Source organism: Mytilus californianus, unplaced genomic scaffold, assembly GCF_021869535.1.
Source record: "Mytilus californianus isolate M0D057914Y unplaced genomic scaffold, xbMytCali1.0.p SCAF_4, whole genome shotgun sequence".
NCBI lineage: Eukaryota > Metazoa > Mollusca > Bivalvia > Mytilida > Mytilidae > Mytilus > Mytilus californianus.
In genome coordinates this window covers 28,223,885-28,246,503 of record NW_026262690.1, presented here as the reverse complement: position 1 = coordinate 28,246,503, position 22,619 = coordinate 28,223,885, and the positions used below count along the sequence as shown (strand labels likewise).

The 22,619-nt window shown below is 33.0% G+C and overlaps 2 protein-coding genes across 3 annotated transcripts in view; both read right to left on the bottom strand.

The window, feature by feature from the left end:
• LOC127737858 (calpain-5-like) overlaps window positions 1-1,769 on the bottom strand; it is a 32,546-nt gene extending 30,777 nt beyond the window's left edge. The window contains exon 1 of one of the 2 annotated variants that reach the window (XM_052248807.1): window positions 1,280-1,769. The gene's annotated coding sequence lies outside the window, so the exon portion shown is untranslated. The remainder of the gene's footprint in view (window positions 1-1,279) is intronic. The other variant, XM_052248809.1, reaches the window with a different exon arrangement.
• A 478-nt stretch (window positions 1,770-2,247) lies between these two features.
• On the bottom strand, window positions 2,248-20,175 carry LOC127736898 (sulfotransferase 1C2-like). The gene is made up of 6 exons (XM_052247463.1): window positions 20,031-20,175; window positions 18,388-18,614; window positions 17,121-17,250; window positions 12,601-12,695; window positions 6,456-6,630; window positions 2,248-3,974 (listed from the first exon to the last, which is right to left on the bottom strand). The coding sequence occupies exons 1-6, from the start codon at window positions 20,173-20,175 to the stop codon at window positions 3,862-3,864; spliced, it is 885 nt and encodes a 294-aa protein (XP_052103423.1). The 3' UTR covers window positions 2,248-3,861.
• Between the last annotated feature and the right edge of the window lie 2,444 nt (window positions 20,176-22,619).

Genomic DNA, 22,619 nt, shown 5'->3' with positions numbered 1-22,619 from the left:
CATTCGGTCTGAGCATTCGGTGAAGAGACTCTTCGGTGATGTCACAATTGACAAAAAGAGGAAGGGATTGTGGTTTCGACAATTACAAGTCATTTCCGGGTGAGGTGATATATATTTTTCCAACATTATTTGATATTATTCGTAGTAAAAGTAGGCTTTCATAAGGACCTGTAATAAATCATAATTATCACACACAAGATTTCGGGTAAAAGCTAGATTTTAGATTATTAATGTTTCACACTATGGTCGACAGTATGTAGTTTCTCATTATGATGAGTGCTAAATGGGCACTTATCCCGTGTCTCTTATTCCAATAGTAACTTATAAATTGCTCTTAAAATGATCGATTTATAAGACTTCCGATTTGTCATACTTGGTTTCTTGAATTTTTACTCCGTTGACCCTCATTTTCACTTGACGAAACATAGATGAGTCCATTATGCCTTAGTTTTAATTCAAGATAATGAATAATCGATTTGCTAGACAGATGTTATATTCGTAAAAAGTGTAAAATTTCTGTCTAGCCAAAAAAAAAATGATAATAATAATTATAACGGACCAATCTCCCATAGCTAGGAGCTGCTGCATATTAATGTTTGAAAGATACGTATATCATTCAGTGTGATATATACCATTGCAGAGTTTAATTACATGTAAGTAATTACAACAGAAGAATTATTCAGAATTTACCTGGATAATTATGTACACAATATCTATATCAAAGCCAACTCTAATTCTGATAATTACTTGTGTTAGAAATATAGATAACCCTACGGCACGTGGTTCCTGTCAGGTGTATGCAGACAGATGGTTTAAATAACATTGATGGACAGACCATCATGTTTATTTTGATATACGGAACTTTTCAAGAACCCTACTGTTTACCGTTTTACATGCAGAAGTGTGCAGCAACATGCTATCTATATCTCAATCATTATATTTGTAAGACTGCACTTAAGAGCTCAACGATAAAGTGTGAGTGATTAGAAATGACGATGGAATGCAACAAACATGACAAAGAAATAAACTAAAAAGCAAAGCAAACAAAGAAACAAACGGAAACCTGCATCTGATATATAAAACGGAAAATAAATCATGTAAAGCAATTAGGTTTTTAACATGTATTCAGATCCATTCGAAAACATGAAGAAAACAGATAATATTGAAAAAAAAAAAAAAACAAACCAGCTGAAATCATGCAGTATTTATAGAACGAAGGTCTTAATATCAATTATATATATCTTAAGTAGAAAGATAAAAATGCAGACGAATAGCTTACCTGTTTACCTTTTTTCAAATTAGTATTCCAAACTATTTTCTGTTTTATCAGTCGCACTGCAGACGCATCTCATACAACATTCCACTATAGTCCGCCACAGTATTTCTGAGTCATTGAAGCTCTTTATCAGTTTCTCTCTCATTCGACAAGTCTATCATCTAATCATACTATCTACCACGCGTCAGTATCATTTAAATTATTCACAAATAAAAGCAACATGTGCCTGAACCTTCTTAAATTGTGTCGTCACGCGCCCGTTAAAATACTGAAAGGGAAGTTAAGTTATGTCTAGGAAGTACGAGAATCATTAGAAATCAACCTCAAAAAGCTTTGAAATATATGCGTTCTTCGTCAAATACACGGTGCAAAAAGTGGTCGGCTCTGGTCGACTCTAAATAAAATATAAGATGAAAGCGTTATTTGTCTTCGTGTGGAATATTACCGCATTTACTACGTGTATTATGCGAAAAATCATTGTCAACGGGCCAACATTTTATTTTCCGATGTATAATCATATAACATTATAAAACAAGTTCTCGGTTTGTCGTATTTGCAGCTGGACGTAAAGCTACCTTGCATATATATCAATACGAATAAATGATGAATTTTAACAGAACTCCTACTCGACATCTGAAGTCGATTATCATTATAGTCAGTGAGGCATACTGGAGGTTGTTTAATACACAAGGAATGATAATATGAAATGGCCTGTCAAACCGAATAAATTTGAACTGACGACAAAATAACAGTGTGACCTCTGTTACATCAAGATACATAATGCAGTGCACAATGTCATTGTATAATTTTTATCAATTCATAAAAAGACATTACTGAAAAAAATAGAAGAAAACAAACAAGTAAACAATAGAAATCAAATTTAATGACGATAATTTTCTTTTGTGAAGTGTAAAGTGTACATGACACGGAAAACAATTTCTCGTTATCATTGCATTAACTATACACGGAAGTCAAACATTTTTTGTTTCTTATCTTCGTTGAATGAAAATTTCCGTTTTCAAAATGTATAAAAATAAGAAGATGTGGTATGATTGCAAATGAGACATCTCCCACAAGAGACCAACTGACTGGTTGGTTGGCTTTCCATCCAGACAAATGCACAGTCCTTACAGTATCATAAAAGAAACAGCAGTTTAAACATGACTATATCCTTCACAATCACAAACTTGAACTAGTCTCTTCAGCTAAATATCTGGGCATTACACTACAAGGAAACTTAAAATGGTCAAAACATACTGACAACATCATAGCTAATGGAAACAAATCTTTGGGCTTCTTAAAAAGAAATTTAAAAACATCATGTCAGAACATCAAAACCCAGGCATATTTGGCACTAGTTCGTCCTAAGCTTGAATATTCAGGTTCAATATGGGCCCCTCACACAGTTGAACGAACCTCTAAAATCGAGATGGTCCAAAGACGATCTGCCAGATATGTCTGTAACAGGTACCATAACATCAGTAGTCCTACAGACATGATAAACTCACTAAACTGGCCCACGCTACAAGAAAGAAGACTACGCACAAGATTGATAATGTTCTACAAAATAGTACATCAAATCGTAGCAATCCCATCTGCTATTATCATACCATCAGACAGTAGAACCCGCAAGAATCATAGTTTCACTTTCAGACACATTTCAACCAAAAAAGATACATATAAATTTTCATTTTTTCCGTACACTATTAATCAATGGAATTTACTACCAGTCAACAGTCGCTGTAACCACAGTCGACACTTTCAGAGAACAGCTTACACCAACTGTTCTCCACAAATTCATTTAACTCATTATTAGCCTATGTACATAGTTTTAATCACAATTTAAAAATTTTTTACGCACTCCAAATTCATTTTCAATTATTTTTGTGTTTTTGTAAATATATATATAGGACACGCAGCGCAAAACAGTAAATAATCTTCAGACAATGAAGGACTACTGAAAACCTAGAGAAGAAGAAGAAGATACAGAAATTAACAACTATAGGTCACCGTACGGCATTCAACAATAAGCAAAGCCCACACCATTTTTACCTGTTTCAGCTCATTCAGGTCGAGCACCAAATTTTAGGCAAGTCATTGTCCGAAGGCCCGTACTCTTAAATTATCAATAACAGTGTATTCTAAGATACTCTTCTAATGCCCCGGAATATTACGGAATACGACTCATAAACGAATTTGTATTTGCAATGAGTAATACGATGGGTCCCACAAGTGGAAAAGAAACTGCGTATACATTTCCGGATCATCTGAGTTCCAATCATGGGAACCTAAAAGAAAAACGTTCAACTATGTCTAAAAAGGAGGTGCACACCTTAAATATGTCTACAACCACTGTGCATAGTTCAAATAATGTTTAGGTAAAATGTAGGAACTAGGGATGACACAAAATTTGATGCCTCTATGTGTTTTGGACAGACGGAGTGAAGCGGATACTAAACCTGCTCTCCTTTGGCAACGCAGGTTAAAAAATAACGATTAAATAAAAAAATATTTGTTTAAATACATTTTAACTTCTACTTGTCCTATTTTTTTTGGAAAGAACACTGTGCATGATGCAATGGATTTCAAAGTTCATACTGGAATGGGATATTGAACTCGTCCATGTGCAATTGATAAAATTTATCAAAATCTTCATTTTGTTGTACTGTAAAATGGTTCTTCCAGTCACCAACAGTACCTGAAAAGAAAAACAACAAATCACAATCCTCTTCAGAATTGAATGTTTTGTGTTTTATACCACTTTAATGTAATTCGTGCGTTATAAAAGGCACCTACGTGTGACAAAATATTTCAAAAGAACTGTATATTAAGCAGATAAAGTTTAACAAAAATATCTACAGATCAACAAAAGGCCAATGTTTATACAGTAAGGTAAACTATTAAGTCATCAGCTGTCAGGTTCACCATGTTTATACAGTAAGGTAAACTATTAAGTCATCAGCTCTCAGGTTCACCATGTTTATACAGTAAGGTAAACTATTGAGTCATCAGCTCTCAGGTTCACCATGTTTATATAGTAAGGTAAACTATTAAGTCATCAGCTCTCAGGTTCATAATGTTTATACAGTAAGGTAAACTATTGAGTCATCAGCTCTCAGGTTCACCATGTTTATACAGTAAGATAAACTATTAAGTCATCAGCTCTCAGGTTCACCATGTTTATACAGTAAGATAAACTATTAAGTCATCAGCTCTCAGGTTCACCATGTTTATACAGTAAGATAAACTATCAAGTCATCAGCTCTCAGGTTCACCATGATTATACAGTAAGATAAACTATTGAGTCATCAGCTCTCAGGTTCACCATGTTTATACAGTAAGATAAACTATCAAGTCATCAGCTCTCAGGTTCACCATGTTTATACAGTAAGGTAAACTATTAAGTCATCAGCTCTCAGGTTCAACATGTTTATACAGTAAGGTAAACTATTAAGTCATCAGCTCTCAGGTTCGCCATGTTTGTAGTAAGGTAAACTATTAAGTCATCAGCTCTCAGGTTCACCATGTTTATACAGTGAGGTAAACTATTAAGTCATCAGCTCTCATGTTCAGCATGTTTGTAGTAAGGTAAACTATTAAGTCATCAGCTCTCAGGTTCACCATGTTTGTAGTAAGGTAAACTATTAAGTCATCAGCTCTCAGGTTCACCATGTTTGTAGTAAGGTAAACTATTAAGTCATCAGCTCTCAGGTTCAGCATGTCTATACAGTAAGGTAAACTATTAAGTCATCAGCTCTCAGGTTCACCATGTTTATACATTAAGGTAAACTGTTAAGTCATCAGCTCTCAGGTTCACCATGTTTATACAGTAAGGTAAACTATTAAGACATCAGCTTTCAGGTTCATAATGTTTATACAGTAAGGTAAACTATCAAGTCATCAGCTCTCAGGTTCACCATGTTTATACAGTAAGGTAAACTATTAAGACATCAGCTCTCAGGTTCACCATGTTTATACAGTAAGGTAAACTATTAAGTCATCAGCTCTCAGGTTCACCATGTTTATACAGTAAGGTAAACTATTAAGTCATCAACTCTCAGGTTCATAATGTTTATACAGTAAGGTAAACTATTAAGTCATCAGCTCTCAGGTTCATAATGTTTATACAGTAAGTTAAACTATCAAGACATCAGCTCTCAGGTTCACCATGTCTATACAGTAAGTTAAACTATTAAGTCATTAGCACTCAGGTTCACCATGTTTATACAGTAAGGTAAACTATTAAGTCATCAGCTCTCAGGTTCACCATGTCTATACAGTAAGGTAAACTATTAAGTCATCAGCTCTCAGGTTCACCATGTTTATACAGTAAGTTAAACTATTAAGTCATCAGCTCTCAGGTTCACCATGTTTATATAGTAAGGTAAACTATAAAGTCATCAGCTCTCAGGTTCACCATGTCTATACAGTTAGTTAACTTTTAAGTCATCAGCTCTCAGGTTCACCATGTTTGAAGTAAGGTAAACTATTAAGTCATCAGCTCTCAGGTTCACCATGTTTGATTGCTAGATTGTGTACCATTTTATTCAGGATTTATTTAGTTGTTTTTTTTCAAAATTTAAATAAATAACAATTGCTTATATTTCATGCCATAACAGTGTCTTGTTTTTAAGGGTTGTGTAGTTTTTTAGATTGAAAAATTTTGATGTCTAGTAAGAAATCACCAACACTAATGGGTTAATACACACATGATATAAACGAGGTCATACGAAAATCGAAATAAATATTCTGAAATCGAAAATACCACAGTATTGCTGCTAATTGAAATTGAAAATAAACCAAAGATACCGAGCTTATATTTTAGAACACTAGACTCGTTTTTCATCTACAGAAGACTTAACAGTGGCGTGTGAATCAAAATCAATGAAGGCAAAATCAATCATAAAATTGAAATACACTGGAAATGGATTGTACTACATCTGGCTAAGGCAATCTATGCCTGGTTGTATGAGACCCTAGTGTTTCGAATTAAATTGCAATTGATAGACAATAAATTTATAGAAAATCACCGTATCAATTATATTTCATACCAGCACAGGAGTGAAGATTACAATATAATTAGCTTATATAATATGAATATATTTTCTGATTTTCTATCTTGTGTTGGCTTGTGCAGAAAATTGTCCAGATTCATTCAAGATTTCATCCATACACATACCTTTCCGTAGTAATGGCGATATTTCACTATCAATAGAGTAAACATCTAAATGGTTGGTCATTGGATTATTACGCATGCTTTCAAAGCAGCAATTCTCACTGATGCGTTCTGTAGTTTTGTCGTCGAGTTGTTTTCCAAGAAAACTGCAAATTTTCACTATTTCTTTTTTTAGGTCCTGAAAAAGAAACAAACATCTAGACTAAGGTTTGAGACAAAAGTTTATAACTTTTTTCTATTTTCTAGGAATGGATATTGAATTGCAACAACTGGTCAGGGGACAACACAGTAATATTCGGATGATGTAACCTGAATGTTGGATCACCTTTCCCACCAAAAGTTTGCTACAACTGCCCTAGAAAAGTCGAACTGCCAATTTCAACAAGACTCCAGTCAGCATGATGAAACAGTTAAGTACACATTTTTTTTTATTTGATAAAATTTATGAATACAAAAATTCCGGTCTGCGCATTGATTCATCATTTTTTGTCGGTAGTTTAAAGAACACTTTTGCCTTTTGGAAAGACGTTTTGAAAGCCAACAGTTTTGATTTAAATGGTATTTCCAGTGGTTATCATGGTTATTTAATTCCATTTTTTAACAGTCCGTCTGCAGTGTATTTGAAGAATAATCGTTCTGCTTGTTCACACGCTTTATTTGTCGGACACGCCATTAACAAGCTGCTTGACAATGGGACTGTTTTAGAATTGAAAGATCAAATTCCTTTCATTGTCAACCCTTTAACCGTTTCAGTTAATGCTTCAGGTAAAGAGCGCTTAATTCTTGACCTTCGACATGTTAATGAGTTTGTTGAGAAACAAAAGTTTAAATTTGAAGGTGTGTTTGAAGCTTTAGAATTTGTGATTGAACATTTATGTTTACATTTTATTTGACCTCAAGATATCTTCATATAGAGATACACAAAGATCACCAAAAATGTTTGGGATTTGCATGGAAATTCGATAGTTTAGTAAGACATTTTATCTTTCGTGCACTACCTATCGGTTTATCCAACGCAGGGCCTAAAGTTCAAAAGTTCAAAAGTTCTAAGGCCGTTAGTGAAACACTGACGTTCGCAAGGCCAGAGGGTAATTATGTATTTGGATGACGGCTGGGACATTCATTCAGATTTCAAGTCTTCTAAATTGCTAGCGTTTCAAGTTAGAAAAGATCTTATATCATCAGGTTTTTTTATTACCAAAGACAAGAGAATATGGGAACCCACTAAAACACTTTCATGGTTATATTTTGTTTGTGATCTCAGCTCTTAAAGGGGCATTAGCTACGAGATATTTAAAAAAAATAAAATATGATTTTTCTTTGGTTCAATCATTAATGAAATTGAAATAGTGAAGTAATAATTCGCTTTTAGCAGCCCGTTGATTTCAATTTTGTCAAAATAGGCTAAGAAACATCGCTGATGAATTATTCACTTGCAAGTGAACACTTCGACCTCATTAAATCCGTATTCATGTGACCTTCAATTTAACATATTATCTAGAGATTGGTTACGCATGTATTAGTCGTGTTCAGCCATTAAAAGGAAACAAATGTCAACATTGAAAGTGAAACAAAGGTGAACCAGTTCGTTGACTGATTTGATCCACAAAAAATCATTCTTATACAGGTAAAAGCGATTATTAACTTCAGATATTTTTTTTAACTTATAACATGAAATCAAACAGACCTAGAAAAGTCCAATTGCACGAGGTCGCTATCTATTTATATTTATGTTTACGTTTATATCGGGTAATGTGACCGTTGGCAGTCTTCGGGGGTCATCTCGATGGTTAATTAGATGGCGTCTAGACTAAAATACGCATGAAATGCTGATATACATTATCTAGTCCGTGCATTGTTAATTGTTTATTTCAGACTTATTGTAATTTGGATATATGTTTTAGTATGGTATTAATCAAATATGAGAATTTGAGTCAAATCGGTGAACACGAATTTGACAGCTAATGCCCCTTTAATTGTTCTTTAGAGATCCCACAAGAAAAACCTGACAGATTTAAGAACGATATTTTAAGCATCACCGGTAATTCAAAGTCTTTAACAGCGAGGCGGTTAGGTGAGATTACGAGAAAGATTATATCTTTTTTGCCGAGCTTTGGGAACATATGCAGAAAAATGAGCAGAAACATGTTAATAAAGATTGCTACATCCCGATTCTGGGACGACACAGTTATGTTGAGCAAGGAATATGAAACGGAAGTTAAGTTTTGGTTAGATAATCGCGAAAATATTTTGCCCGGAACATATCGTCTATACTGATGCTAGCAATTTCGCTTGTGCCGGTTTTTCAGTAAACGGTGCTAATACAGTCGTTCACATGATGTGGTCTTCAGAGGAGGCTGTTTAAAGTTCAACATTTAGAGAACTGAAGGCCGTCTTAATAACATTGCATTCGCTGCTATATTTGTTACATTATAGATTAGTAAAGCTTTTCACAGATAATTAAAATGCCGTCCGTATTTTATCCGCCGGAAGCATGAAGGCCGAGTTGCAAGAATTGGCTAGCGTTATTTTTAATTTTTGTTTGAAAAACTCTATTTCTTTAGAAGCCGAGTGGATACCACGTGAAGAAAATGTAATTGCGGACGCTTTTAGTAAAGTCTTCGATTTCGACGATTGGTCAGTGTCAATTTACTTGCGATGTTTTTGCGGATGCAAATAATCACAAGGTGTCCAGATTCTTTTCTCCTTACTGGTGTCCTGGTACCGCAGGCGTTGATGCACTTTCTTTTGATTGGTCGTCAAACAATTGTTGCCGTTAGTTCCACCGACCATAAATGTCGATAGAGCATTAACTCATTTATCTGCGTGTCGGGGCTATGGAACTTTATTAATTCCAAAGTGGACCTCTTCCAATTTTGGCCACTATTATGGTCGTCATCACATAACCAATTTGTTAGGTCTGTTAAGTAAAGCAAGCAGATTTTTTAAAGTCGGATCAGACAAAAGCAGTATTTTTTACTCAAAATCCTTTAACTTTCAACGTCATGGGATATTCGTGATAAATACAATCGTCACACATGGATCTTTACTGTATATATTTTACATAAGTATCCTTGCTTAGTTAGAGTCCTTTATTTTGTTATCCTTTTTATGTTCCACGTTTCATGCAAATCATTTTTTTTTCTTTTGCAGAATATGTTCAATTTTTCGCATTGGCAACAATTGAAAACTTTAGATAATCCTCCTCTTCGTGATTTTGCAAATCGTTTGCCATCAATTTCAGAAGCTAGTAAAAGCATGTCAACAATAAAATCTTACGCTGATACATTCAAGAGATTCCGAGTTTGGTGTAAAAGTTACGACCTAGTAGCATTACCAGCTTCAGTTACTACAGTTGATATATACTTGTCACATTTGATTCAGAAAGAAGTTTCTAAGATCCGTTTTTCTTAACTGTTTCTATGCAATAAAATGGGAGTATGAGCTCAATCTTTATAGTACAGTTATTTCCGTGCCTTTCCTTTAGTTGATTCTTAAAGGCGGCGTAAGAATCTTATCTAAACCAGTGAATAAAAACTTGCCAATATTTAAACTTCGAATTTAAAGTTATTTCGATCACATTTGGAAATTTATATAGAAAGTAGCAACACTGACTTTTACAGACAGGGTAATACTGTAGTGATAGCAAGAACTCACAGTAAGGCATGTCCGGTGGTTATGTTTGAGCGATATTTACAAGCAGCCGATATATCTACCGATTCATATCAGTAGTACATTTTTAGAGCAGTTAGCTACTGAAAATCTTCTAACACATATACATTATGCAAAACGAACAAATCTTTATCATATACACGTGCTAGAGAGACATTGTTGAAAGTTTTATCCGATTTGGGGTTCGATACTAAACAATTTGGTTTGCACAGTTTGAGATGCGGTGGTGCATCTGAAGCAGCACACAATCGTGTACCTGAAAGGCTATCAAAATCTCATGGTCGATGGAAATCTGATTTAGCTAAAGACGGATACATAAAAGAAAATATGAGGAACAGATTACTGGTTTCAAAATGTCTCAATCTTTAATAATCGCTAACATATCCTTTGTTATCGAACTGGTTAGTGTGCCATCTCAATCCGTTGGATTTGTTTGTGTTATTTATTATAGAGAAATTAAAATGTTTTATATTCGTATGAACGAAGTGAAGTAGAATATAAAAAGTTTTAAAGCTGACTTAAATATGGCGGAATGCTTTACGTTTCATTAGTCAAATGTAAAAATATTCAAAGGATGTAACTTTCACATATCGTGAACAATAAATTAACTGTTTCTAAAGATACTTTGTGCCAACATGTTTTTTCCGGCTTCGTTGTACCCTATTTACAAGAATACGCGCTTCGGTTTAAAAAAATAATAATTGCGGATGCAAAGCTCCCATACAGAAAAATAAATGATCAAATTGCTTTCAAATAGTATTCAAATCTCTTTCAAATCGTAATTCTGCAATTTGTTAGTACCATTTGCTTGCGATTCATTAAAGAAATTATAAACAAATCAGAATTCGCCAAATTCCCAAAACTGATTTCTTTGTGATTTCTTTGAAATGTATGATTTGTTAGCAATTTGTTTCTGTTTTTGTGTGATTTCTTTATGATTTGTTTACTTAGAATATCGTATGAAATGATTTCAAAAAGATTTGTTAACTTTATTCGCTAACATTGTGTGATTTCGTTATGATTTGTTTACTTGGAATATCATAGGAAATGATTTGAAAATGATTTGTTAACTTTGTTAGCTATCATGGTGTGATTCATTGATGATTTGCTACAATGAAAACAATGTTATTGCATTCAGATTTTCTGGGTTTGTCTTTATCTCTGACTTCCGGTTGAGGTCAAATTCAAATTTCAAATACTGTTCTACATTAACTGAACAAAGAAGGTTGCAAGATGAAGAGTAAGATATACTATCAATGATGACAGTGGTAAGTATCTTAGTCATTAACTTATTGTTTCAGGAATTCAATTGTAAGTCAACTATGCAAACATGTCAAAGGTGTTAAACTTTTATATTCGGAAACTGTGCATTTCAATATCTCGTTATGTGTACTGTCTGGATAAATTTTTAAAAAAAAAATGTGTAAAAGACATGTAAACAGAACGAGACGAGCAATTAAAGAGTAGCTTCCCGAATCAGCAGACAATATGCACTGGTAAGTTTTATGTTTAAATTTTTCATGATGTTGACTGGTCAGGTATAGAGCTGTAGCAGATTTGGACCCAGACTAAGACCCATCGCCTACTAGTATTCGACATCCTTCTAGTAAACGTGGTTGCCCATGTTGTCAAATCTCGTTAGATTCAAATTCTGGAGAAGTGAGAGAAACTTTTCACAGAGGGAACAATTGCTCCCTCATGACAACCCGAAATAATAATCCCTTAACAATCAGAGGAGTAGCTAAGGTAAAATAAAGACAAGTGCACTTCAAAGTTTGGGGGTCTCAGGGGCAGAACAGATTTTTGATCCAGATGTAAATGATTTAATCTGTGAATCGATGATGATCTCAATTAATTGACGATTTGCTTGTGATTTGCTTAATGTAGGATTATGATTTACTTCTGATTTGTTAAAGATTTGATAACGATTTGTTTACAATTTCTTCATAATTTGAAAACAATTTGTTTGCGATTTGCTTGAGATAGGAATATGATTTCATTCTGATTTGTTAAAGATTTGTTAACAATTTCTTTATAATTTCTTTACAATTTGAAACAAATTTGTTTGTGATTTGCTTAAAGTAGGAAAGTAATATCCTATGATTTGTTAATGATTTCAATACAATTTCTTGACAATTTGTTTATGATTTGCTTATGAATTGGAAGCAATTTGTTTGTGATTTGTTGTTGTGATTTGTTAGCTCATTTGCATGTGAAATTTTATCACTTTCAAATCATAAAGAAATCATATGATTTGGTTATCATTTGTTACCATGATTTGTTCCTCACTTTTTTTTGTTTGGGAGCTTTTATAGTTTTCTTCTTGCTAATTTTCAGTTTTTATCAACTCTCAATGTATAGGTGAATGAGTCAAACCTTGAAGTATGTTTACGCTGCTGTCTCATTCCACATTGAGATTTAAAGAATTTTATACACCCAGGCGTAAACATTCGCCTTTCAAACTTTGATTATTTACCCTTTTCATATCCTCATAGAATACAATATAAACATTTTCATGTTGTCGCAGGTTCCACCAGCCACGTGTAAAATCAAACCAAGATCCATGATCAACTGGAATACAAAGACAAAACAAATTGTTATTACAGTCAACATGTAAACGAATAAGAAAGGATGTGAAATCTTAAATGACAGAACATAAATGATTTCACCAATAAAACCATATGTTTAAAATCTCGAATAGTAAATGTCTAACCTGACAACTGAAATAAGAGTAACATTTACCTTTTACCACGCTGAAAACGGTTCCTATGGGAACAAACTGTGCGCCTCTCCTTGCCGACCTCATCTTATTTTTATATGAGTCGGCGTTCCTTCAGACACTTGTCAAAAACAAGAAGATGGAAGAAGCCAGATCATTTCATTTCATATTCCGATATATTGATGACGTTCATTCCATTAATTATCCAAACTTTTCTGATTGGATTCCATTAATATATCCTTCAGAACTAAAAATTAAAGAAACAACAGACACGGCTGCCTCCGCCTCATTTTTAGACTTATTCCTCGAATTTGACAATATATTTGAAATATACTTCTAATTTTGACCAGAATCTATGACAAACGAGACAATTATAAATTTCCCCTACCTCAGCAGCAATATACCAACTTTACCTGCATATGGAATATACATTTCCCAACTTATTCGGTATTCAAGAGTTTGCAGATGCTACTCAGTCTTTATAAAACGTCACCAGTGTCTGAGCAGTAAGTTGATGAATCAAGGTTATGTCAAAGAAAGGCTCGTCCTTTTTCAAGAAAAAAGTTCATCGGAAGGTACCAAGACCTTGTTGATAAATATTCAGCATCAACTTCACAAATAATACATGATAGTCTTGAAGTATAGATTGTAGGTACTGACGTTGTTTATCATCTTAATTACGTGTTATAGGTGTCAGACCACCAATTCACTCCCTCCAATTTAGAACGTATGTAAAAGTAGCCCTACTCTGACACAAAATGGTGCTTTTGATGGCATTGTTTACTTAAACTAACCAACAAATTTGCAGAAATGAAACTTTTGGTGAAATAGAAATATATTTAGACCATTTTGAGCCAAAATTTACTTGTCTATGACTTTGCATTAAAAATTGAGGATTAATGTGCTCCATAGTATACTAATTTAAGATTTCCAGAAAACCAGGGGATATATTTAGTAGTAGTAGTTTGTTACATGTACAATTCAGGATATACATGGTTTCTATGAAGTTAATCTAAAGGTAATTTTTTAAGAAATCTGTGAAAATTTCAAAATTTGGTTGAATAGATAGGGATTTTGAATTGGTGGTCTGACACCTATAGTGTTCTTTTTATTACTTTGTATATTTTTAACCTTTACTGTTTAGTTCATTTTTGGTAATATCCTTTTGGCGTGGCTCGGTATTTATACATCCCACCATTGTGTTATTGTTCTATGGTCATTTTTGCATTCTTGTCTTTCATTCTTGCTTATGTGCTTTGTCTATAGAGTATCTTTAATAAATTATTTAGTTTTTTCTTAATTGACATAGTTATAAAAAGGAGATGTGGTATGATTGCCAATGCGAAAACTATCCACCCAAGTTTTAATGAAGTGGATGTAAGCAACTATAGGCAACCGTACGGCCTTCAACAATGAAAAAAAACCCATACCGTACAGTCGGCAGTTACTGACAGCTAGTTCAAAGCCAATAACAACTAATACAAAGTAATCATGTATCTAAGACTAAAATATAAATCAGTACAAATCCAACATCAAATGGATTTAGTAAAAAGACGTCATTAACAGTCAGAGAAAAACATTTCTACTTTAATGGTTTGCAAACTTCACCAATATAGGTAAAATTATGTTTCCCTCTTCTATTCTAGTAGCACTTTTGATGTTTACTTTCCTCTCGTTTTCTATTTTATTCAGCTTTTCTTTTAAAAAGTTATGCATGTCTTTTACAATCACTTCACCTTCCACTTCAGGGATATCATAACATATAAGATTTGCTTTCATTGCTTTCATCTGAACACCAATAAGTTCTTATTTCATTTTAACACTCTCGTCCTTCATCTTTTCTTCAGTCTTGTCAATTTTAATCTTTTTTTCAGACATTAGTTTATTGAAATGATTGTGACTTTATTTTATTTTTAACGTCTATGATTTGAGTTTCAAGTTCTGCAATTTTTTTCTCAGATCCTCATAGATTTCTCTTGAATGTTTTGTATCCCGATCAGAATCACACAATCTCTGGTTCAAAATCTGTGTATCATATTCAACTTGAATACCTTTACTACACTTTTTACAAGGGTTTTTATTTTGTAAAGTTTGTTCAGCCTACTTTCAATGTTTTTTATTTTTGAAAATAAATCCTCATCCCTGGGTGGTTACTGAGTCATACTAGTTGTTGATATTCGTTTGAAGTGTTGGCATTGTTTGTGGTGGTTGACATACTGAGTCATACTAGTTGTTGATATTCGTTTGAAGTGTTGGCATTGTTTGTGGTGGTTGACATACTGAGTCATACTAGTTGTTGATATTCGTTTGAAGTGTTGGCATTGTTTGTGGTGGTTGACATACTGAGTCATGCTAGTTGTTGATATTCGTTTGAAGTGTTGGCATTGTTTATAGTGGTTGAAATACTGTAACTGTTGGCTCATCGGAAAATAATAAGCTTCGATCTTGCACCATGTGCGATGAATTGTGATGACCGGTGTTTTGTTTGTTTAGATCTGACATTGCAGGTGTGTTGGCTGTTCTTGATTTACATTCAATGTTTTTCACTTCATTACTCTTAAACGTTTTGACTTTTTTGACTTTCTCTTTGTCGACTTTTTGACTTTCGGTTCACTTTAAAGTGTTATCACTACTCTCATTTTAACGTTTCCTCTCGTTTTAATTCATAATTCCGCAGATTTACACTAGACATTTCACAAACACCTAAGTGCGCCATGTCGCTTTCATCTTCTCATCAATTGAAGCCTGTGTTTTAAACGGAAAATATCTCGAAGGCGAAACAAAAGACAATATCTAATATTTGGTGCTATTTATTGTCTAATTTAGTATGTTATTTTAGTCATAAGTAAATTGATTACCAGGGAAAAAAGCTCGCAAATATCAGCAATCAATTATACATTCTCTGATCGAACTTTTTAAGCCCTGCTATCTGAGATCCTTTACGAAAATCAATATTACTGCAATTGATATTTTGGTTCCAAAGTTTTGCTAAATGCTATTAATTATAATGACATAGCACATATTTCAGAAATATAATTCATTTATGAAATATCACACAGACTGAAAAATCGTATTAGTAAATTATTCTTGCATCAGAACTAAGAGGGAAAGATACAACGAATTAACTTGTAATTTCCTGGTTTGAACATAACAATGTTATAATATATATGATTTGCATGATTCTTCTTACACTTTTTATTGGATTTCGCGCTTCTTATACAAAATATCAACGCTTTTACTTGCAATAAATCTACAAAAACATTCATTTCTTGAACAAATTATAAAAATGATTATTTTGTATGTGACTTTGCATTTATTCCTAAATTGTTTAAATCTGTGAAAAAAGAACTTTCTACACCACCAAATTGAGTTGTATAAATGTACATTAATAACCACTCTGATATAACATCATAATCCGGTTTTTTGGTAGGGTTCTTTGTTTATAGATTTTTTAGACTTGTTTGTCTTTATATTTTGCCTTTTTATTTCATGATTTTGCCGTTTTATGTCATGATTTTGCCGTTTTATGTCATGATTTTGCCTTTGTATGTCATGATTTTGCCTCTATTCGAAATATGAATATTGATTCTCCCTTTGGTAATTTTCGTCATTTTTTTTAAATTGACGGGATTCAATTATGGACTTGTTTGAATATGTGAATTATGTAACAAAGAGACTTCAGCAAGGATTTATTTTGATCGCATTATGTCCTGTTGTATTGCATAGCTCTTCAACTGTTTCGGTTCTTATACAGCCTTGGCTTTCAAATATTCGGCTTGAGCGTTCCTGATGAAAGTAAATCCAGAAAAACGCTTCAGACGCATGGAATTTATACAGTGCTGTTTTCATATTTTTTTTCTTGTTTGTAAATACTACACGTTACTTCATCTAACTAGAAACCAATTAGTGTGAATAATTCATTATTAGAAAGTATTAGCATATGGATGTATAAAAACTTGAATAACTTGCATTTTAACGGAAGCTTTACACTGAATTTTCTGGGTTTAAATTGAATGTCAAGCGTACTATCTTGACTAAATGTTGTGTTTGAATAGTTTAATATATAGTTAGGCTGTTGACACAAAAGCTAATCAATTAAATTGTCAAACAGTTCTTGAAAGGCTTTTTTTTATGTTGCATTTGTTGTAATACTTGACCAATGCCTCGAACACAGCGTACATTGTCTCCTGAAATGGTCCAACTAAGCATATATCTAAGATTTTTTAAAAAGCATAATGGAGATGATACATATACATTATTACAAGAAAACCTCTTACCATGCCCGTCTTTAAACATGTCTACGAATTCAGTCCACGTTCCCTTATAATTTCCGAAAGAAGAGCTTGATCTGTAGAAATGATAATATGAGACACAGAGATCTTTGGGATTCCGAAACATGACAACCACCTGAAGACATAATATAAATTGTTTTGAAACTTTGCATACTTTTTACCAGAATTCCAGCAGATATCTTCGTGCAAATTGCTTGGGTAAGTAACTTTTTAAATTCCGATTATTCCTGACTTTTCGTTATTTATATTTTGAACTTATTCACCAAAAGTCTTCATTGAAGTTTGTCAATGATACAAAACATAAAGATTACTCATCTTGTTAATTAACAAAAACGTTAACACTTTCAATTCGTCCTTGAATAGCCGATGAGAGCATGAAAAAAAAACAAAAAAAAACAAATACCCCAAAACAGAGGAAAAATAAGACAGCATTTTCAACTGATTTTATAGTGTTTTCTTATGTTGTGCTGTTACACTGCTGTCCCAGGTTTGGGGGTGCAAACATGTTTAATCAGCCACATTCTGCATGTGCCTGTCCCAAGTCAGGATCCTTTAATGCAGGGGTAGTTCAGGGGTTGTCTTATTTTGCTATATATCATTTTTGTTTCGTTTATTGTTTTGTACATAAATCAGTTAGTTTTCTAGTCTGATCTTGTAATAATATGCCATCGCCCTTTATGCATATGGATATATGAATAACAAATGGTACAGAGTTATGAGTTTAGAAAACATATGAAAAATATGTTTATCAATCATCAAAATCTTGGGTAGTTGTTTCAGGTGTAACTACGCTGAATAATAATATTAAAGTGTTAATGAAAATAGAAAACTAATACATTTAACATACAAGAATAAAACCGAAAGAGTGAAGAGTATTATTTAGTAAACAAACAAACAATATACACCTGTCTATACAGACTGTATGTTGCGCTCTAGATGTCTTTTGGTTGTTCGTGTTGTTGCCTTATAATCAACATATAACCCTCACCTCCTTTTATTCAACAAAACCGAAAATAAAAACAGACACAACACTATTTTTGTTGACAAATGAGTATGTTCTTGTGAAAAAATCTTCAAGTTTCCAAATATGTTTTGGTTGGTTATTTTATCTTTACTGTTCCACTTAAGTATAGCAAAGATGATTATTACACACTACTATAGTTCAACAAACATTACGGATAACTTTAAGTAATAGTATAGCAATAGTTTTAATTCGGAAAAAGTATTATATCAAAGTGTATTTTTTTCTCACCTTACATTCTTTTTGACACAGTTGGGTAGGTACAAGTTTTACTGGGAGATGCGTTTTAATAACTCTTGGCGATGGCATTGGATTTGCTAAATCTAGTCCAACTTCATTCAAAATATCATCTTTGAATTCTAGGAAAGGGGACCGGAAGTAAACCTGTTGTTTCGACGCTCTTTCAAAGTCTCCATCACTGAGAATTAACCATACTATTTCTTGCATCCATGTTGTACCTTTAAAAACAAAACAATGAAATTGAAAATTGAAAATAGTAAAAAAACATTTTAAAAGAGAGGCGAACGATACCAAAGGGACATTCAAACTCATTAAACTGGCAATGCCATGGCAAAAAAAGATAAAGACCCAAAGACAAAAACAGTATACAAAACACAACATATAAAACTAATTAAAAGACTGAGCAACACGAAACCCACCAAAATCGTGTGTGATCTCATGTGCAACTTCTCCAGAAAGACGCTACAACCGCTTATAAAAGTTAGAAGATACCAAATTCTAAAACCATAAGTGGAAGATTGACGTTAACAAAAAAATACAAATAGATAGGCACCAGCCCCAAAAAAACCCTCTAAAACTAAGCAACATAAATCCAGCAAAAACCGGGTTTATCCCGGGTGCTTCGAAAGGTTAGCAATTCTTGCGCATCCGATGTGTTTCTCTGGATCGTGACCAGTAAACATCAGCTGATAAGTGATAAGACTCATTAGTTGATGTCATAAGCGACGAATGAAGGACAGGATAGACTTCGACAAATTAAATCATCAGTGGTCATATGGGACATATTCCAAGATATTCCATAGCTGTCAGTTAAATCATGGTGTCATTCATTAAACCTTTGAGGAAACTGAATGTAAGCATAAGGAGTTTTGGTGTGATTGCCAATGAAACAAATATCCACAAGAGACCTAAGGACGAGGAGAAAAAACAACCATAGGGCACCATTCGGCTTTCAGCAATGAGTAAAACCCACTCCGTATGATAACCCATAAAAGGTCCCGTAATGACAAAAATATTAAACAATTCATGCAGACGGCAACCAACGACCATCACGGAATTAAAGTTTCCTTGCCTGTGACGTTTACAAAAAGAATCGTGAGATTTAGGGGAAATGGTGTAACAACAGCACAACATAAACAAAACTTTAAATATCAGTTGGTAAATGCTTGAATAATCAGATCGGAAATAAGCCATACAAAATCCTAACAAAAAGACAAAAACAAAAGGTCCCGATCTTAGAGTACTCGCAGTCACAAAAAGTCAGTTAAAAGCCATTTCAAATTAATAAATAAACCATATTATCACAGACTAAAATTCAAATTTCAATTTAGTCAAAGTCACCTTTAATTAACCTTGGTTTCGGAGTTCACTTATAGCTTGTAAACAACAACTCTACCTAAAAATGCATGTTGTCGTTTGAAATGCATATATGCACATTATTTTAGCGGCGATTTCACGATTTTCTCGTGGTTGCTTATCGTCAGCTGCGTGCAGTTTTTCGTACATAGATTTTCAGGCAGAATTCGTTTACGACCCTGGAAATAACATGATAATTTATGGTAGAAAAGATTTGTTTTAACTGTTTACTGTGTTTATATAAGGCAATACAAATACGTTGGAAATCATTTTCTTACCTGCTTTTGGATAAGTTACAATGAAAACATCGTCGTCACGAACTTCAAAATGTTTTACAGCATCTAGAATGTCTGGTGGACTGTATCCAAAAAATAAAATACCTTCGTACCAGTGCTGACCAGGGAGAACGTGTCGATCCGTCATTATTTTAAGTCAAAGAAAAAATATATTAATAAAGTATCGACTTCGGCCTCCTATCACTAAATGTTGCTAACATTTCATTGGTCTTTCAGTTCAAAGATAGTTAAACATTTATTGATTAGGATTTCCTCAAATAAAATATCGTTAGGATGAGAATGGTTTAGTAAGTTTGATAGATACTTTTCAACTGTTATGTATATGCTTATAGTTGAAAAAGGCTTGCATCTTATAAACACCAACTATTTTCATGTTCAACTATGTTAATATTAAAGTAAAGAAAGCAAGACAAGAATACAGAAACAATTCAAACTTAACAGTACTAAACTTATAGTGAACACAAGAATGTCGTTATTGAAACAACCCTTTTTTAAGGGATTCCCTAGCCAGTATTATTACTTCAAAATGTGCAAAACTACAATAAGGGGATTCAATTCTTAAATACTTATCACTTGAACAGTTTTGATTAGATACATTTGATGACGTGCTAACCCCTGTAATGCATGTCATATATAGGGTCAGTTAGTTTTTTCCCTGATTTTTGCAACTGTATCATGTAAAGGCCAATACAGCACACGCATGTGAAATTTATACATTGCTCCATTAACTCGTAGTAAAATTGGTACTTTATTTCAATCCTTCGTATTTAAATCAAAAAATGTCGATGAATCTATAAAATTCATGAAAGACAAATCAAATTGCAATTCCTCATTTACAAATTCTTCAATCCATTATTTTGTTTTATATTGCTAGAAATAAGGCATTGAAATAGTGCTTGTTATTCATTATAAATTCCATTTAGAAGCCGTTTATCGTGTAACGGGATACAGCATCCAACTCTAAATTCCAATAAGAATTATTTCTCTTTTATAGTGGCCATCGGAGCTTATAAGTACATCACTTAAAAGTCTGAAAGTAGTTTATACAAACATATTTCTAGGATAAGATCGATATGTTTATAATATTGATCGAGATTAAGATATTTATAAAAATTAATGTTTGATATTCGACAGGTCTAATAACACTAACGATACCAATTTTACTGTACCAGATGTATGCAAAAATATCAAAATATGATTTTGTTTTGTTCAATCATTATTGAAAGTGAAATAGTGAAACAATAATTCGCTTTTATAAGTGTGTGATAACATTTTGTGAGGGAATTCGATGTTTGCTATACCATGGTTCATTTCAACGCACTTTATGACAATACCACTATACCAACCAGAATGAATTTGTTTTTGCAGTATTTTAAGAAATGATTTTACTTTATATCCATGTATTATTTGTGAAACATTGAATTTTTTAAAAGGGCGTATTTTCAGTATCGTTTTGGCTTCATCAAATCAAAATGGCTGCCTTTCGAACGTGTATTATAAGCCCGCTTCGATGTATAAAAGTTCTAAGTTTTCCTATTAGAATCAAAATAATTCTATCATGCCATGCTCTATGCTCATTTTAACAAATTCACTAGGTTCGATTCCCGGCGTCGGTGCTTTAGTTTGATTCAGATCCATTTGAACATATACATATAAAATTTATTAAGGGAATTTTAGTGGTACAGTGCAAAACAACAAATGTAGCTTGTCTAGCTGAGACAAACAGAACTCCTTTGCACTTAAAAATTCAGCTTTCAACTATAAAATTTCTAAACCACATTGTAAACTCATCTAATTCATTAGTCTATAAAATATATAATGATGTATAGAAAACAAGTAAATGGGTTAACATTGTATAAGACTGGTTAAATAAATTAGGATTTGGCCATCTTACTTTTGACCCCATTAATATGAAATATTATATAAAATTAATACTATCAAACAAAGATCGTTGACCAGGCATATCAAATTATGAACTGTTCTATCCTTAAATGTGAAAAACTAAATTTCTTTTGTAAGACTAAAAAAAATGGAAAAAGAACCCCGTATATCGATATATGTAAATAAAAAACTGACAGATCAGTTTTCAGTAAATTTAAACTCAGTGCCCATTCCCTAGCAATTGAAAGTGGGCGTTATACCACTAATGAAAGAAAAGAACGCATTTGCCTATCCTGTAATAGGCAAGAAATTGAGGATGAATACCATTTCTTCTCAGTCTGTCCATGCTATATATCATTGAGGGATACCTATATACAAACATTAATACTAATCTTAATTTCAATTTTATTAAATTGCAATCAGCTATAACACTGAGGCATATGACCACACTTTTGAAAAGCAGTTTGCCAGTCATTATAAAAATCCCACAAAATATATTAATGATTGTCTTTTATTGAGAAAATCTGTATAACTTTTATTTTTTTATTTTTTGATATGTATCCTTTTTTGTTCATGGATACAAATAATTGTTTATCTGTCAATAAACACATATTTGTAGTTTATTATTTCAAATGCACTATACTGTATGCCATAACCATTTAATGTAAATGTGTTTGTGCTATTAGATAT

Excerpts from the sequence above, each read along its gene's own strand:
- LOC127736898 (XM_052247463.1), bottom strand. The coding sequence starts at position 20,175 with ATGACGGATCGACACGTTCTCCCTGGTCAGCACTGGTACGAAGGTATT. Across the intron at positions 18,615-20,030 it reads TGTAACTTATCCAAAAGCAG|GTACAACATGGATGCAAGAA; the intron begins GTAAGAAAATGA and ends TTGTTTTTAAAG. Across the intron at positions 12,696-17,120 it reads CATGTTTAAAGACGGGCATG|TTGATCATGGATCTTGGTTT; the intron begins GTAAGAGGTTTT and ends TTTGTATTCCAG.